The following is a 19406-nucleotide window of genomic DNA, read 5'->3' on the forward strand; positions in this document are numbered from 1 at the left end:
ATTGTGATAGTGTCTTTATTTCTCACGAAATAAAGCTCACGATCAGGACCATTTAATCCCTAAGGTCACCTTTACATGAAGAAACAAATAAATTACAGGCAGACAGACGATATAATTTATGTTTATTATATGTAGGCCTATTTAAAAAACCAACGAAACATTAAATCCAATGGTTTTTACTTACAATTAATCAAAGTAGAGGTGTTTTTCACTTCTAAAGCTTCACTGTACGCTGTACGCGTAAAACAGAATGGCTAGAGTGTCGCTTATCTTTTTCAATACCATATGGAGCTTCATGAATCATGATCGGTAACACTTGCGAGATTAACAAAACAATAGCCAATGACAGAAGTATGTAGTAGTAATACTTCAAGCTTTGACGGTTTTAGTAAATGGTTGACATAATGTAAAGGTAACTAATGTGGATTTATTTTTCTAATGAAGCCCTCTTATCGATTATTGCTGGAAATATTGAGTGGATGAAAAAATTTCTAAATATATTTTATTTTGTCAGAAATCCCATTGTTTGGACAACATGGAATAATATGTGAAATCGGCGAGTTTTATGCTTTACCCATAGTCGTACAGTGCCATTTACAGTGAGCTGTTCACCGGAATAAGTCTGGAGCTTGGTGGTCGACAATTGCAATGGGGTATGTGGTAGCGACTGAAGTTGTTGATAAAGATAGTCTGGTAAAACATTTACTTGAGCCCCAGAGTCAATCTTGAATTCAATCGGAATGCTATCGATGACCAGCTGAACCGTCCATTCCCGCAGTGTTGGAAAAGTGTGGACATTATTTGTGGAATGAATCATGCCCAAAAACAAGGTATCTTCATGATCGAAAATGGGGTCTTGACACGTAGCAGTAGAGAGCGGTCGGATTGAAGTACACGCTGTAGATTTGAGACACAATTCAGGGGAGAGTGACTGGCCACTGAGTCGTTGGTGCAATTACGCTGTGTACAGCAGGATCAGACTGAAGAAGTGCCGGGTGCGCAGCCGCAGGAAGACCATACACGTGAGGAGTAGTTGTAGATACTGAACCATGATATTGATCAGGATGATATGCGTTGAGGCCGGTGGTAGGAACAGGGCTGTATTCCGCGTAATCTTGGGATAAATGATAAAGCCGTGGCTGTGACGGGAAACAGCTTGAGAAGTGGTCGTAAGCATTACAGTTATAACACAGCTTTCCGACTGCAGGGCAGTATCGGTGAGATTGAGGTCCGCCTCATTGAAAGCATTTCGAAACTTGATTACTTGGCGGGCGATCCTGTGTATAATCATGGCGAGATTGTGGAGAAGCAGCTGGGCGTTGAGCACGATACACTTGGTAGCGAGGCGAGGGAGGCGGATATCGAATAGTAGGGTATCGTGGGGCAGGGCGATAGGAAGGTTGGCGCTGGTGAAACCTGGGTGGCATAGGATCATGATAGTAAGGTAGAGTAGGGGAATAACTACTCGGAGGAGTTTGATGGTGCAATGTACAGACTGCTGGGGGGGAGCTGTTGAGACTGCGACACCGATGATTCCACAGGGGCAAACAAAACTGATAATTGCGACATATGCAATTTGGAAATTTCAGCCGCTCTACAAATTTCGACAGCTTTATCCAGAGTGAGATAAATGAGCTTCTCTTTAGTTGCCGAGCTGGCGATTCCCCGGAGAATTTGATCCTTGATGAAAGAGTTTGTAAGTTCACCCAGCTCACACCTGGAAGCCCGGTCACGAAGGCGAAGTAAAAACGGCTCAAATAGCTCTTCAGGCTCCTGTCGGGTAGAAAGAAATAGCGTACGCGCCTTAGTGGCAGTGTCGTCGTCGCGAAAGTAGTTGGTGAACTCGGCCGTAACTTCAGCAAAAGTAGGGGCCTCGGCATATTCTTCAAAATTGAAAGAGTTATAAATATCAATAGACAGAGAGCCCATAGATAACAACAGAGCGGCTAGTTGCTGGGGAAGTGGCTTAGATGATAGCCCAGTTGCGTTATGATTAATCGTGTATTGTTTCAGCCAAGATGACCAACTCACACCATCACCCGGAACAAATGGTTTTGGAGTAGGGAAAGAAATAGACATTTTGAAGGTTTGGTAAAGTTCAAAAGCCTGGGCGTGTAGTAAATCGTCCAAACAAAACAAGCAATTGCGTGAAAGCAAGGAAAAAAACTTGCCGGTAGAGGTGATGAAACAATGGGATAAACGTCCTCCAACTTTCAAATTTTAACGAACTTTTTAAGCCTTGCGACAAGGCTCGTGTAAAATAACAACGTATAACTGTAGTTAGCAAATTTTACCTCACTTCTGGCACCATGCAATATACCTGTCTATAACTAATTATAACTGTTTAACTACTAATGATTAATCATATTATACTTTATATTTAAATCTTTATTAACGGTTATTCACGTCTCTTACTCAGTCGCTCTCTCTCTCTGATCACTGGCCTCCGCTTGAGGGGAAAGGAACTCTTGACTATTATAGCGACATCTGAGAACGTAGGCTGTTGAGAGCGTGAGCCAAGATAACAACATACATAACAGGTGTGTTTTACAAATTTATAATCTTATAGTTTATTTATTTTTAGCGAATGAGTTAAGTCTATTAAAAATTCTTTATCAAAATTTTTGGCAATAACCGAAAGTAAATAAATTGCTGTATAGTTTTTCGGGTTATTACAACCCCCTTTTTAGAATAAGGAGCATAATTATGTTTTTTGGCTTCTCTGAGTACTTCCATTTAAGAATCACTGCCATTTTAAACATCGATCTCTCCTAGTTGGATACCAAAAGATAACGAAACTTCAGATTTAGTGCGATCTAAGAACCCTCATTGCTTTTCAAAATCCAATGTTTTTCATAACCTCAGTGGTTTATATGTTTCTCACGCCAAAGGAGCTTATACTCAAAGGAATATATCTCTATAGCTTTCGTATTTTTGAAATAAAATTCTTTAACATTAAGAATAAAATATGCCCTACTTATTCTTTTAATAGGTGTTAAAAATTCATACATAAGCATCCCACATGATTTTTATAGGAATATTATCCGTTAAAATTAAAGGCAGGTGTTAAGAATACTTTAGAAGGTATCTTGGATGAATGTTTAAGGAAAAAGGCAACTGATATTCTAAATTGATTCTTAAGATAACACATATTTCAAGAAATATTTTAAAGAGGTTTGGATAATTTATTTTAAATATAATAATAACATTATCTAAAATACAAAATGCTTAACTATTTGGCAAAAGCGCTTGATATTGGAAATATTTTAATCGAATGATACAGTTTTATAGACTTCCATTTAACTGTTGCGTTGAAGTTCCGCGTGTTTTGATAGTTCAGAAAACCATGAGTTGCTATATCTTTTAAGATCTTGAGGAGCGCCAAATTCTACGATTTTCCCTTGAGAGAGAACCAACACCCTGAAAATAAATTCATTTTTTTAAACTGTAAATTGAATAACTAAATTTAAATAGCCAGATATTATAACATAATAACTCTTTCATTTGTTTTTGTAATTTAAATTAATATTGGACTAGGACTCACGGAGGGAGTGGCTGAAATTATATGAAATATCATTTCTTCTCAGTTCTCTATAGCCGCTCTATCAGACATTTGGTATTGTATAACTATTTATTTTGGCCTCTAATTAGTGAAAATGAAAATTGCTCAAACGTGTCTTTTGCAGTTCATGTGATTATTATGTTTGAATGAGAAATTTTCCAGATAAAAATCTTAAAATTAAACTTTAAATAATTATTTCTTGAATCATGTTTGTCGTTTTTCGAATATATCATTTCTAACAAATTCAAACCTTAGATTTTAAATTTCATAGATTATATAACTTGGAAAAATCACAAATGAAAACCATTAAATTTCTTGGTAAACTTAATATCTGAAACACCTCAAAAATGAAATCAGACGCAAAATTGAAAAGCTATCGGTTGCTTGGGATACTCGCAGTCCAAATCATTATATCGTCTATTGCACTGTCTCCAAGTTACTATAGAAAATTGGTTGTGTTGGCAAATTGTGTTAATACTGAAAGCGCGTTGCCCTGAGGAAAGACTTTTGCCTTATCGCAAAATGCGGCTAAGCTGCCTGTTTTGGAAATACAAAATTTCAAAACGAAGTGGGTTCCTCAAACCGCCGGAGAATCGTCGCCCTGGTATCAGTATGGCCAGCACCAGACACATTGGCTAGGGCCTTGCTTTGACTGGAGCCGCTTGACCATAGCGTGCATTCCGCATATAGTTGCTAGGGGACTTTGGCCTAGGGTTGTGCCTTGAGTAGTAACGAAGCTGATGATTTGTTTTATTATTAGTTATTTAGTTTGTTTGACGATATGATAATATTAATTTATTCTTATAGTTGGAGAGGAAACTTGTTATGAAACATTTATTTTGCTAATTGTGGAGTCTTGCTCCGTTACCCGTTCATTCACAGGAGATGATGAGAAATACCTTATGCTGATTCAAGGTGCCGCTCGCCAATATGTCTTAGAAATCTTTGAGATTGTATTTCTTGAAATAAAGTGTCTGTCTTGGATTTTGGGAACATATTAATTTGTCAATTGCGTGTATTTTTACCTGTCGTAGTCCATGATAGTGTTTATTCTATGCGCAATGGTGATAATTGTGCAAGATTTAAATTGGTCCCGAATTGTGGCTTGAATTAGATCGTCCGTTTCCATGTCCACAGAAGCCGTCGCTTCATCCATCACCAAAATCTTCGTCTGCCTTATAAGCGCTCTTGCCAAACATACCAGTTGACGCTGGCCAGCGCTAAAAAAATAAATAAAGCTATTTTATTAATAATTACTATTTCGTTGTTCCCAAAATAGCTAAAACAATCAATCTGCTCAGTAAATATAATTTAATGACGTTATGCACCACGTGAAAAACTATTTCATTAAATTAGAAACAAAAGAGTTTATCATGATTTTTATAATAGGAAATGTAAAACAACTATTTGTCATCATGGACTATAGACGACTTTAGGCAAGGCCACACCAACTAAGCCTCTAGGGCCAAATTCTATTTTTTTATAATTATCCTTATAGTAGGATAAAATAAATTGATGAGTGTTGGATAAAAACTTTGTATTTAATTTAAAATAGTTCGAATAAAGTAAAGGATTTAAAATAAAATAATATTTACTTTTGGAAATTATTAATACTTGGGATATTAATATTAAGTTCGGAAACACCAACTTTGCATATTCGGTAGCTTGTGGTTTCAAGGACTTAACAAAGAATTAACAGAATTAATTAATTAATATAATTAAACAAACGAAATCCAAAAACTAAAATTTATTTGGTCTAATAGAGGTAACTATAAAATTCTTTTAGTTTTTCCCAACAAGTTAAAATGGGAAAGAAAAACCAAGTGTGATCGCTACTCTACTCACATTTTTGCACGAGTCGTTCTCTGAACGAAAAATGTACACGCGACGAAATTAACATAATCACCGTATTTTACAGAGCTAACGACGTCAATAAGTCACGTTAGTCCCTTTTTACCTCTCCGAGGGGACTTTGTACCCTAGGAGTTGTTATACAACCACCGTGTCTGTCTGTCTGTCTGTCTGTCTGTCTGGCCTGCGAACGCGTTCGCATTTTCGGGGCAAAGGGTAATCACTGCGTACCCAGTTTCTTAGAATCAGGGAAAAGGTTTTTCCAAAAGCGCCCTCCTTTTGTCATTGGGTATAGTATAATTTTTTAATCGGCCAGGATTTGAACCCGGGCCCTCTTGCACTACAGGTGAGCGTTTTACCGTAGAACCACGGATAAAGTTACGCTTCACTGAAAATTAAAAACTCTTCCTAGGAGAGGTATATTTTGGCTTGCCAACTTGTTTACATTCCCCTTCGACTTAAGTTTCATCTATTGATCAAGGTTCAGGCAAAGAAAAAAATAGTTTTAAAAGGCAAAACTTCCAGGGAACTTTAATTAGTATGAAGCGCAGGTCTGCCTGTTGCTTAAGTTCATTTAATCGCCTACATTGAAGGTTGCTGATTTGAAGAATTTTATAAGCGTTCAAAGATAACTATTCCAAATATGGCCATATTTCCGTATCAAAAGATTAACAAGACGTTCAATATACTAACACGTACCTTTTTTGTCTTGAAAAAATAGCTTTTGGTCCAAAAAGTTGAAACGAAAAATAACGTCAGGTGTTTGGGTTCGAATTTTCTCCGCCATCTTAGGGGCTGCCGCCAGCGCCCCTAACCCCGTATGAGCGATTTGCTATCCTAACTTTTAAAATCGAGCAATTTAGGCTTAGGTATGTTATAACTGGATCGCGCCGCACGTGCAAACATATTTTTCGCGTATTCAGCAGCGCGCGCTTTTACGTTGTTTTTCTGTCTCACCGACTTCTCACCAGGTGTTGCGGCAGACGCGCGCTTTTCGATTTCCCGGAATTTCTTTATTTTATTAAAAATTAACCACTTAATATTTTTTATGCGGTTTTCGCCATAAATTTCAGTTTTTAATGGGCTATAGGGCTATCTAATTGGTTAAAGTTTGACCGTTCCCCTTTAAGTCGTTTGTCACGCGGAACATAAGCAAATAAATCTGGTCGAAAATATTTCTAGTAAAAACTGGTGAAATTTTGCTGTTGATTTCCAACCCCATTATCTCCTTTTTTTTAAGTATTCCAAAAATGCAGACCCGTATCCAAATCGTTATTCACAGTGCTTAAAATTTCGAATAAAATCTGACCTGAAATTCTGTCCACCTTCCAATATTTCGTGATTTAAGCCATTTTTGTACGTCTTCACGAGAGTTTTTAAATGAGCTAATTTTAGAGCTGTCCAGAGTTCGTCGTCACTGTTTAAGTTGAAAGGGTCCAAGTTGAATCTGAGGGTTCCGGAGTAGAGAACAGGATCCTGTGGAATGATGGTGATTCTGGATCTCAGATCGTGTAGACCCAGCTGGCTGATATCTTGTCCGTCGATAATGATTTCTCCGTTTGCTGGCTCAATCATCCGAAACAGAGCCAACGCCAAAGAAAATTTTCCAGCGCCTGTTCTTCCTACTACACCAACCTATTTAAATAAATAGAAATTACTTTGAATATCTTTAAAATGCTCACAATCTTTGTAATTTTTATAACAAAGGCCACAACTAAGCAAAAAACCAATGTGAAATTATGTAGCGAAAGCACCCATTTATATTTCAATATTATTTTGGGTTAACGTTTGTTTTATTTCGATAGTTGTGTTTGGTTATAATTTTGAACTTCAAAAAAGGACTAAAGACAATTATTTTTTAATGATTTTAGAAGATTGTAGGAAAATGTAAAGTTTTTGTTTCAACAAATATTAATTCCAACATTTCCGGCTATCAGTGGTTCTGGAGACCATGAATCTTAATTCTAAATAATATTTTTTAAACTACGTAATGTCTTACTTTTTCCATTGGATTTACAACAAATGATATGCTATTTAAAACCAGGTCTAATCCTTCACGGTAGCGAGTCGAATAATTCCGAAATATAATTTGACCTTTCTCAGGCCATTGCTTCGGTAGATGTGCTTCTGCTTTATCCCAATCTGCCTGTTTCGGACCAAAACGTTCATGAAATGTTACAGGCATTAATACACTTTGTGGCGCTTGGCACAAGACTAATTATTTCTTAAGTACTATACTTATTGTTTTCTAACATACATTTTTTCTTCAAAATCACGTGAATTTTAAACATTACTGATCAATGATTAAAATGTGCAATTTATTTAATTTACTAGTACGACATTTTTCTTAGGCCTTTCAAATGTTCTTAATAGAGCTAAACATTAAATAAAACTAATTCGAAATAGAAAACCCTTAAAAACTTTCGCGTTAAATAAAAAAATTAAGTGTTCGTTGGTTAATTATTTTGTTCGATTACATTTTCCTATGATTAAATATTGTGTACCTTTTTTAAAATGTGAGACAAATTATGCGAATTAATTAGGCAGCATTGCCCTTAATCTGGATAAAAGTCGATTAATTTATTGAAGACGATGACCACCTTTTCACATTTCAAAATAATATAGAGTAAATTTCGAGATTAAAATTTATCTAGTCTGTATTAATTTTATGGAATAAAATTTAATGCTAAAGAGACCGCAATTACAATTTTCAATAAGTTGGCTTTTTTTTGTAAAGTAACAATTACCTTCGTTGCAAACTCTAGTCTGAATTTAACATCATTACAAACCATAGTCTTCATTCGGTGTTGTTACTTGTTCTATTCATTTTTTAGCACCATAACAAGCACTTGGCATCTAATTTGGTCTCGTGCTCTAGACACGCCGTATAATATTGTTAGGAAGCCTGAATACAAAAAGCCTAGCAAAGGGCCATTCAAATTGCATAGCATCGTTCCGGGCCCTAGACATCATCTAATTCGGTTACGGAGCTAAAATATAATCAAATCCTTTCATGTGCTCTAGACAACATTTAACTCGAAACGTCGCAGGTGTCTAAAATATTGTGAAGGCAAGCTGGTCAATCCTGTTCGTTTCAAGGTGATAAGCAAATTTTGGCCAATCAAAAGTGCAAATCGTTCGATTTTTTCAAAAAGGGGCACAAAATAAAGTTTTGCCTTGAAGAAAATCTCTTTTTTGGAGGGTGAATTTTTTTTTATTAAGACTGAATGTTTTAATGAAAAAGAACCTCCTAGATTTATATGTTTAATTTTTGTTTTTTAAAAACATTAGCCTACATGTTCAAGTTCATTAAATGATTAACTTCGGCTCTCTTAACTAAACCATTTTTCATATTTGAAAATATTTTAACCGCTAAGCTTAATTTACAGCTGATTCAGAAAGCACTTAATTTGAATATACTTTTTAACAATGCTGGATTTTTTATGAACTTTTTTGAAGTTTAAATAAACGTGCTAAATTTGTAAATTGAAATATACACAAAATATGTGAACTGTACAATAACAACATAGCATCAAATTAACATTAAATATTTCACTCACATTGATATTCATTTATTCGTTTAAGTAAATGTGCACACAATAACTTTATAACAAAAATTAAAATTGTGTCGATAAAAAATTAGCTCACTTCAGGATTTAATTTGAAATATTCAAAAATCCTCTCCAGACTCACAAAAGAAGCCTCAATATGTGTTCCGTAAAGTAATATGCGCCACACCAAAGGTGCAATCTGCAAAAGTAAGACAATTAAACGATGAAAGATTACAAAAAAATCACATTGAGAGATTAACATTATTAGTCATTGGGAACTGAAATTACAGGATGATAGATATCAAAACTCGCGATAAACGAACAATGACGCCGAAAAAACAGATAATTCAAATTGTGATACTTAACTATAATTGTGATTCTGAATAATAATCGTCATATTTAATTATAATTGTGATACGTAATTTTAATCATCTTATTTAATTTTAATTGTGATACTTAATTATAATCGTCATATTTAATTATAATTGTGATACTTAATTTTATTCGTGATATTAAATTATAATAGTGATATTTGATAATATTAGTCATATTTAATTTTAACCGTGATATTTAAATAAAATCGTCTTATTTAATTATAATTGTGATATTTAAATTTAATCTTGATAATAATTATATCCTTGATATTTAATTATAATCGTGATATTGAATTATAATCGTGATATTGAATTATAATCGTGATATTGAATTATATTCTTGATATTTATATACAGGGTGTCTTCACTTAATAATAATTTGATCGGCCCAGGTATTTTTTCAAAAACTATACCTTCTAGAAATGTGCAATTTTCAGTAAGTTCTCTCTCGGTGGAGATCGTTGTTATTTGTGAATTTCATAAAATCATGAAATGTTTCACGGTTTAGAATTTGTAGTTTTTGAACGCTAGGTGGTAGACGAAAAGTTTCAAAGAGTAAGTTGTAGAGCATGCTCGAAAACCTGTAATGGAGTTGGTATGGTCGAAATCGTACATTTTGTCACTGAATTAATAGGTCATGGAAAATAATAAGTTGGTACTACCCAAATGTTTTTACGCCTCATATAATTGTCTGTGAAAAATGAACATGTTTTGAGCCAAATCATTGTTTTACCTTTACAAATTAAGTGTTAGAACAAGTGCAATTTTATAAGGAATTACAATAGGAGCCCGCACAAGTTTTCTAGGGACAAAAAGTGTTTTTTATTAAACAAGAAAAAGTAGGTTTTAGGGTCTACAAAATGTCTAATTTATGCCATCTGAATTTCCGAAAGCTTTTTTTTACACTTCTGATTCGTTTAAAATGTGGGTCCGTTTTAGTATTTAAAGTGCCACCGCTTTGTTTAAAAAAACATTTTCTCTACGTTATCCGGTAAAAGAGTATGAATCGTTAAATTCGTGAACAGCGGTCCCGAATGGTTGAGTTATACTACGGTGATGGTCATCGAAACGTACGCTTAACAAGTCGGTTGTTTCAAATGTTTTATCCTGACAGTCAATTAAATCACCACACTATTATCTAAGCTGTTGCTGACTTCGAAGGAGACGGCAATGTAAATCCCAGATTCCGCGGACCTGGACGTCATAACACTAATATGACACAGTCAACGAATACTTTGTCGCTTACCCTCGAGCAAGTTTAAGAATGGCATGCTCCGATTTGGACTTGTAAAAATAGTATGTCTGGAGTGTCCTTAACCACCATAAATTTCACCCATTTCGTGCCAGGCTCCACCAAGCACTTCCCGATGGTGATCAGCGCCTTAGGTTGGATTTCGGTAACTTAAGATTTAAGATTTAAGATTTATTTACTGACAACCCTTTTGGAACAGGGCGGCTCACTCACAAACGAGGAGCACAGTCGAAAAAAATACAAAATACATACACAAAACTGGTTCAGTACCATGGCGGATGCCAACGAAGATTTCCTCCGTTTGATCCTGGGGTCCGACGAGTGTTCCTTTGGAAGGGACGGCCCATTTAACCGCCAGAATAACCATATGTGGAGCGATGTAAATCCGCACTGGGGATTTCCACATCACAATCAAGTACAATTCCGCTTATACGTCTGGGCAGGTCTAGTAGGAGATCGCGTCATTGTGCCATTTTTTTCTTCCGAATCGGCTTAATGGGGTGAACTACTTGGCGTTTCTACGAAATGAACTAGCAGAAGCATTGGAAGATGTCCATTTAGTCGAATTGGTACCACTTTGGTTCTTGCATGACGGTGCACCTTCTCACCAGGAACGACATGTGGGGCAATACCTCAACAACTTGTTCCCTGAGCGTTGGATTGGGAAGAATGGTCCAGTGCGATGGCCTCCTAGGTCCCCTGATTTCACACCGCTGGACTTTTACCTGTGGGGATTCGTCAAGGAGGAAGTATACAAGACGCCAGTCATTAGCGAAGACGACTTGCGCCACAGAATCATTGCAGCGTTCCCACTCGTTACTCCAAATATGGTTCGTGGTTCGTCCCAGAATATGCTTCATCGAGTACGGATTTGTAAAGCAGCGGACTGTGGCATTATTGTACCGTATTTGTAAAAAACTTTCTGTATTTCCTTATTATAATAATTGCACTTGTTTTAACACTTAATTTGTAAAAGTAAAACAATGATTTTGCTCAAAACATGGTTATTTTTCACAGACAATCATTACAATAACAGGAGGCGTAAAAACATTTGGGTAGTACCAACTTATTATTTTTCATTACCTATTATTTATTATTATTATTTCAGTGACAAAATGTAAGATTTCGACCATACCAACTCCATTAAAGGTTTTAGAGTATGTTCTACAACTTACAACTAACTCATTGAAAATCTTCATCTACCACCTAGCTTTCAAAAAGTACAAATTCTAAAACCGTGAAAGATTTAACGATTTTTCTGAAATTCACAAGTAACAACGATCTCCACCGAGAGAATACACACTGAAAATTGCACATTTCTAGAAGGTATAGTTTTTGAGACAAATGCCTGGGCCAATCAAATGAAGACGCAGTGTATTATCCTGATAATTATATTCGTGATTAGAAGTTTCATTTAAACCGAGGAATACCTCTGCGTGTGGTAACATATTAGAGTATCTTAGAACAATCATAAAACTTCGGGCAGGAATTGAACCTACGACTTTTGGGTTACCGTCCCACCCCATTACCATAGGACTACCGAGGCCACGAATAATGAGGCCTCCGACATCCAATTTATGAATGACTCGGTCTGGTTCACATTGTTAACGGGATACGTTTAACCCGTTGCTGATGGTGCCATAGCATTATACGTCAACTAATTGGGCGTTGCGACCGAGGGGCTGGTCACTCCCCATAATCGGTGTACAGGCCTGTAGCTTTGACTACAATAAAATGATTACGTAAGTGAGTACAGATTTAGCACTACCAAACGCTGTACTAATTTTCATATTTACGTAATCGGTGTACAGATTTTCAGAGAGACGTTAGCCCCGCGGTTGCGACGGTAACCCAAAGGTCGTAGGTTCGATTCCTGTCCGAGGTGATATGATTTTTCTAAGTCACTCTTGTATGGTACCACACGCAGATGTATTCCTTGGTTTAAATGAAACTTCTAATTGTATTAATTCCTGCGTAATAACCAAAATAAATATTCATTATATTCGAAATACTTAAATTTAATCGTGATACTTAAAAATAATCGTGATATTCAATTATTAACGTGATAGTCATTACAATTGTGTTTTTCATTTTAATCGTGTTATTAAATTATAATCGTTATATTATTTTTAATCATGTTATTAAATTATAATCGATATATTTTTTAATCTTGTTATTTAATTATAATCGTGATAGTTCATTATAATCGTGATATTTCATTATAATCGTGATATTTCATTATAATCGTGATATTTCATTATAATCGTGATATATCATTATAATCGCGATATTTCATTATAATCGTGATATTTCATTATAATCGTGATATTTCATTATAATCGTGATATTTCATTATAATCGTGATATTTCACAATAATCGTGATATTATTATTGCAAGTATAAATCTATTTCGAATATCTATTTCAGAACTGCCTACTGAAACATTTGTCAAATGGCTACAAAACCCTATGTTAGAAAACCTTAGTTATTTTTATATTAACAAGGCGGCCCAGCCATAATATTAGTTCCACATCGGCCAAATGTATGGGTCCCCAAGGGTAATTAACAAAAATGTTTAAATATCCATAAAATTCCCAAAACCTTTGGACTACACAGAAAAACTTCTATAAAGTTTAGACATTCTGCCCTATTTAACATAATTATAACTTTGGAAAATAAAGCTTGAATGTATGTTCATTTTTTCATATTTCTTTATTTACTATATTTATTTCTCAAGTTTTAATCTGAACTACAGATTTTCCTGCGTAGGTGTAATAGGTTCCACCGAAAAAAAGTATTTCATGTACTTAGACAAATTTAGTGAAATAAATTTTCTAAAGGCACCAAGTAAAAATACAACTGGAATCATTTTACTGAGGTGATAATTAAATAACACAAACCGCGTCAAAGTTGTTAAGAATGTATGCAACTATTCCAGGTGAGAGGAAATATTTTGACAGTATTGCCCAGAGATAAGCAATTAGTAACAGCACACTTAGTAACAAATTTATCCGGAAGGACATCCATCTGGAAATAAAGTTATTTTAGTTTTGGAGTCGGTATTAAACAGTTTAATCATTATCACTAAAACGTGTACACGAAGATTTATCGTGTACGATCTACTCTCCTAAAAGAGGTGTGGCTTTCATATAAACTAATCCGGTCCTATTAATACGATTGGTTTGAAAGATGCATTATTTATAAAAGCGATACATGATTATTATAGGGAGGGAAAGGTTTTTAACAGATAACTAGTACGTCCACGCAATACATGTATCGCCTGGAAAATGGTGTTAGGACCGAGCGTCTGCGAGTTCTACAGATAATGTTAAGACGAATATGTTCTAAGACATTTTTCCGATTTAGACCACCATTTCGAAGATACGAAATAATTGATGTATGGACGACCCCTTAATTTAACCTAAAATTTTAATACTTTAATTTAAATTAGCTGTTTCATTCATAGACATCGGCCCGCGGACGACATAAAAAAATCTTTATTGACGAACGTAACTTCTTACAAATAAATAAAACATTCACACGCTCACCACAAAATCATTTTGTTGGGACTCGAACGCGCTATTTTTTCGTTACCATGGCGATTATTTATTTATTTTGGGAAAAATGTGAAAATAAACTTTATTAAACCTATTAAAAAATCAAATCCGATAATCGCCATGGTAACGAAAACATAGCGCGTTCGAGTCCCAACAAAATTATTTTGTAGTGAGATTTTTTTATTTCGGCCGCGTGCCGATGTCACAGAATGAAACAGCTAAGTTACGTAGACTCATGTTGTGTGCTTTTCCATTTACCAATTCCTGCCATCGTTTTACTCCAAATACGTATTAAAATTGTTGCGTTTCTCTTATTAAAAATCTCTACGAGCTGTCTTTTGGACTTTGTGGGCTTTGGTCACAATGTAATTTGGTGCCCCATGAGGCATTTGTCTTAATTATTTAAGCGTTAACAGTAACTTCATTTAAAGGAAAAGTCCAGGTTGGGTAAAACTTGGGTCTATTTGAAAGATCATGTTTAAATATACTCAAAAATATCAGTCGTAAAATTGTATCTTTTTTTAATGACGAGAAATTAATTGTTAAACGAGCGAAATTTACCGCCAAGCGAGCTGCCATTTTGTTTCGCCTTCCCTCCGCAGACCGCACGCGGAGCAAGCACACGCGGGGAACAGAGCGCTGTTAAAGCCTGTTATAGCGCGAACAGCGCGTGCTTAAAGTCCTAAAACGTCATCCCGAAACAAAAAATGGCAGATCGCTTGGCGGTAAATTTGGCTCTTTAAAAATTAATTTCTCGTCATTAAAAAAAGATATAATTTTACGACTGATATTTTTGAGTTTATTTAAACATGATCTTTGAAATAGACCCAAGTTTTACCCAACCTGGACTTTTCCTTTAACATCAAATTTTAAGTTATGGTACTAAAATACATATCACCTATCCCATTTATATATAAAGAATAATACTTAATTTTTTTAGTAAAGCCTAGTTCGTGTAAAAAATAAACGTTGTACTAAATCTTTACTAGAAAAAATTCTAAAATTATTTTTTAAATATGTTTAAAGAACATAAGCTTGTTGCCTCTCATTTAAGCTGGGTACAGATGCGCACATTTTGATTTTCTCTGTGATCTTGGCTTCTGTTTCATTGTTCAGTAAAGAAACATCTTGCATCTGAAGTTGGTTTCAACCCGCTTGTACCAAAATATATATTATCCAAAAATGGAAGATGTAGTTTTCTCTAGTTTTATTTGTTTGCCTATCGTCTACAAAGCAGATTAATGTTGATTTTATTTTCTGACCACAATTTATCGCTCTCGCCCAAGAGCACATAGGTTCGTTTCTCCATTCCCAAGTAAGTTATATTTCTTTGTTGAACAGAACGCTTAAAACAAGCTGTCCGATGTAGGCCAAGCCTCCAGAGTTCAAAATCGCAAGAATGAATCCTCTTAGATTTGATAAACTTCGGATACGCATAAGTTTCCATAAGGAACGCCTTATATTTAATTGGATAAACAGTTGTTTGAAGCAAACCTTCGTGATAGCACTATTTATGGCTTTTATTCGGTTTAAATAAGTGGTGTTTTGTTTCTAATTTTAATGATTTATATTAAGCACGATCATAAAAATGGTTCGTTTATTTGGAACAGACGGAATCTCCCGAAGAGCACGCTTCATTCATTTCACAGTGTTCTTATTCATGGATGAGCAAGTATGTGTGCCGTTTTTGAGTTAGCAGAGACCAAGTAGGCTTTCTTGTACCAGCAGCCGCCTAAACACTTCTTTTAGGAACTTGAGACCATCCCTGTTAGTGATCATTTAGATATTGATCTTTGTATTCCGAAAAGGAAAAAAACTGATACTTAAATGTTTAAAGCTAATAAGCCAGGTTAAGTTTTAAAATCATCGAATAACTATTAATACACGAAACGGATACCTCGTGGTTTTAAATTTGTATTAAATAAAATAAAATACGGTAGTTTTGGGCCGTGGCCCCTCGTCAGGCTATTGGTATTATGATTTTTAAAATTTACGATTAAAATCATCGCTTATGTTGGGCTCCAAATTGTGATATAAAATGTCATATCTTTAGGTAGAATCTTGACTCTAATAAGAATTGATTTACAAACTGTATTTCTTAACTTGGTAATGATTAAATTTAAGAAGATAGTACAAAAAGTTACCAATAAAACCTAACGTAAAATAATTAATTTAATTCGGCGAAATTCATAAAAAAAACGTTTTTATCGCACATCAATCGAAGTTTTCAATTTTGAAATAAAAAGCAATGTTGCCCTTTGAAAAACTTTTTATCAATAAATTATCATTTTCCATTAAGGTTAATATACATCGAATATAGCAGATAAATAAAAAGCTCCGACATACCGAAATTGCAACGAAATCTAAACGTTAAGAAGACAAATTTTCAACTGGAGAAATATATGTCCAAGAATTTGCTAATTTCCACAGAAACAAAAAAGTAAGAGCAGCTAATGTCATTTTCCAATTTTTAAGGTGGATAAATGTTCCTTGTTTGTGCTATATATTTGTGCACATCTGAGATAAATAATTTTCGGACGATAACGACTGGTCTATTTATCGTATTCACGTAACGTAATTTTTTTGGAAAATGAATAAAATTATTTTAGACAGGTGTCACTAAAAATAGAAATGCTGGCGTTGTTATAGGTGTTTTCTTAAAAAAACCTTAAAAAATAAAAGTATTATAACAAAAACAGTTCTTCGAACTGAAAAAACAACAGTTTAGAGCTCGTTAAATGTGCAGCCTTAAAGGGACATATATTATTTTTATTGTTGATTAATGTGTCAAATTCATTTAAAGTATTAAAAAATATTCCTGTGAACAACAGAATGACGTCATTCCGCCTTTCAAATCACAGTCCACTGCTCCTCTAATTTTTAACACAAAATCTTTGATCCAATTTTGCCCACAAAGGTATCCATATTTATATTTATATTTATTTATTCTTATTATTATTTTATTTTTGTTGCAGATTATTGCAATAAATAATAATACATTTTAAAAATTTAGAATTACCAAATACCGTAAAGTGACAAAACTTAGGTTGAAATGAAAGCCAACTATATTATTTACCTTTTATCATCGAAGATTTGTTCGTTTTAAATCATTATGTTTAAACATGTTAGAATATGAAAATTAACGGGCAGCCGGGCACGCGGCATTAAAACCGCCGTCAAAACGAAGCCGTGTCGGCAAGTTGGCAACTTTTTTCCGATTTCCACCCGTTCCCGTTGCGCATGCGTGCCAATCTGAAACTTAAAAGGGAAAATGGATGCCTCGAAACCGTAATTTCCTGGCTTCAAAAGCTTATAATTTCTCGGCGTTATATAATAAAATGTTTTTATCTGCGTTACGAGTTTAAGCTTTTTAGTACTTTATTTGTACGCGCCTTTTGCACGCTGGTTTCAAATTCCGAAATGTCTTGCGACTTCAGTGCGTGGTCTCTACCTTCAAGAGCTACAGCTAAGTGACTTAGACAAAACGTTGTCACATGACCTCCCATATTTTATAGAAACACCTATTAAACGAATGATACGTTTGTAAAATTTAAAAACGATAATTCTCCTCATTTTCTATAGCACATCGTTCCTTGGAACTATATCTTTAACAGACTAAAAGTTAAAAAATAGTATCTGTGTTGCTTGCAATGAAATCTCTTTGTGCCTGGGAAGTTCAGCGTTGACATCAAGCATTTCTACAAACGCCCTTTTAATTGAATACGTTTGTTTCACATAGAGGATACTGATACATGTTTTAATTTGTCGACGGAAGTTGTTTGAAAATTAAAAAAACTTAAGGTGTTGCATGCAATTTTCAGGTCAAAAAATTAACTTCCGCTAGGCTGTCTCTCCTCTAGCCCATAAACTATGTTTCATTAGTATTTATTAAGTAGTTATTAAATAATAATTGAAGAAGAAATTTAAATTTAAATTTAAAATATATACATATTAACATGATTTTATGCTACGTCTTAAAAGTCAAATGAAGTGGAATATTTGTCTTGCAAATGTGACGTCACAACTTGTCTCTTCGATTCCCTTGAAAAATAAAATAAAAATAAAAAAACCTCAGAGCCGGCGCTGCTGTGCGGTCGAAAATGAAAATATTTAGGGAGGGGCTAATTTTACTAGGCAGAGCGCTTAGTGTGGTGGAAGGGGATATAGGGGTCTTGACGATAAATTAAGTGTCGTCTGCTCGCGTGGAAGATGAACCATCTTTTCTCTTAATCTAGTGGTCAAGAATGGAAAAAGGAAGTTCTATTGAAATGGAATTAGAAAGCCGAAATTATGGATGGAATACCGCATTTAATTAATGAGAGATCAAATTAAGTTTTTAATTCTGTATATCTTTATGGAAAACTTACTAACCAGTTATAAAAGTTTAACTTAAGCGTTAGAGTGCCTTTCTTTAATTTTTTACTTTTAAATCGATTGGGGATTATTTTTACCAACGCTTCCCACTCCATATAATACCTCTTCCAGCTGAAATATTGCACTGACTTGGATGTGCTTGCCACCACGCTCCTACGCATGGTAACCCGGCAACCTTAACTAATGGCTTTAAATGTCGCTTGATGACTTAGGCCTAAGGTGGTGCCTTGGGTAGTAGCCTAGCTGATTATTATTATTTATTAAAGTTATATTATTTTAACGTGAGATATTTAAATTTCCAACAGATCCAATATAAAAATCGCTCCCACTCGCTCGTTAAAACTGTCGGCTATTTTCATTAGCCAATAAAAATGACTTTTAAGTTGAGTCACATGAGAAAAATAAACCAATAGAAAAAACGAAATTTCCGAGGGAAAATCGAAATTTATCTCTTTTGAGCAGAGATGGGCAAAAATTGCGAGCGCTCATATTTGAAAATCCTTTGCAGTGAGCGAGCTCTGTAGATTAGAAGTCAGCTAATCTTGTTCAGAGTTAGAGCAAAACTGAGCCAGCTCAGGCCGAGTGCCAAAAAGTCATCTCAATCACTGATCGTTCACGGCGCATTGAGCGAGATCGGCCGATCGACGCGATAGCATGCTCACTTCTGAGCGCCGCTTCGTCTAGCGGCCAAATAGTTCGTAAAGGCGAGATATATCTACCCGAGTGATTGAATTTATTTTTTAAAGTTGACGTATCTCAATCACGGTGAGCGACCGGATGGTTTGTTCGACCACCACCGATCACTCGGCGGGAAGCCTACGTGTAAAAATGATTAAATTTTTATCATCATAACTTATTTTTTAGTTGTTATAATCAGTGATGGGA

General features: G+C 34.9%; 1 protein-coding gene across 1 annotated transcript; it reads right to left on the minus strand.

Annotated features, from left to right (window-relative positions):
* Window positions 1-3299: 3299 nt before the first annotated feature.
* On the minus strand, window positions 3300-11450 carry LOC149954465 (ATP-binding cassette sub-family C member 1-like). The gene is made up of 6 exons (XM_090169914.1): window positions 11316-11450; window positions 9107-9163; window positions 7413-7559; window positions 6723-7048; window positions 4588-4782; window positions 3300-3420 (listed from the first exon to the last, which is right to left on the minus strand). Exons 1-6 carry the CDS (start codon window positions 11448-11450, stop codon window positions 3300-3302), a joined length of 981 nt encoding a protein of 326 aa, XP_090026040.1.
* Window positions 11451-19406: the final 7956 nt, after the last annotated feature.

This window comes from Leiobunum rupestre, chromosome 3 (genome assembly GCF_980474605.1).
Source record: "Leiobunum rupestre chromosome 3, qqLeiRupe1.1.hap1, whole genome shotgun sequence".
NCBI classification, from domain to species: Eukaryota; Metazoa; Arthropoda; class Arachnida; order Opiliones; family Sclerosomatidae; genus Leiobunum; species Leiobunum rupestre.

Bases quoted from the DNA above. Each gene is read 5' to 3' on its own strand.
- LOC149954465 (XM_090169914.1), bottom strand. From the start codon at position 11,450: ATGAAGCATATTCTGGGACGAACCACGAACCATATTTGGAGTAACGAG. The intron at 9,164-11,315 runs GTAAAAGTCCAG...TTACTTTTGCAG, and splicing joins TCCTTGACGAATCCCCACAG to ATTGCACCTTTGGTGTGGCG. The intron at 7,560-9,106 runs GTGAGTCTGGAG...GGTCCGAAACAG, and splicing joins CACATATTGAGGCTTCTTTT to GCAGATTGGGATAAAGCAGA.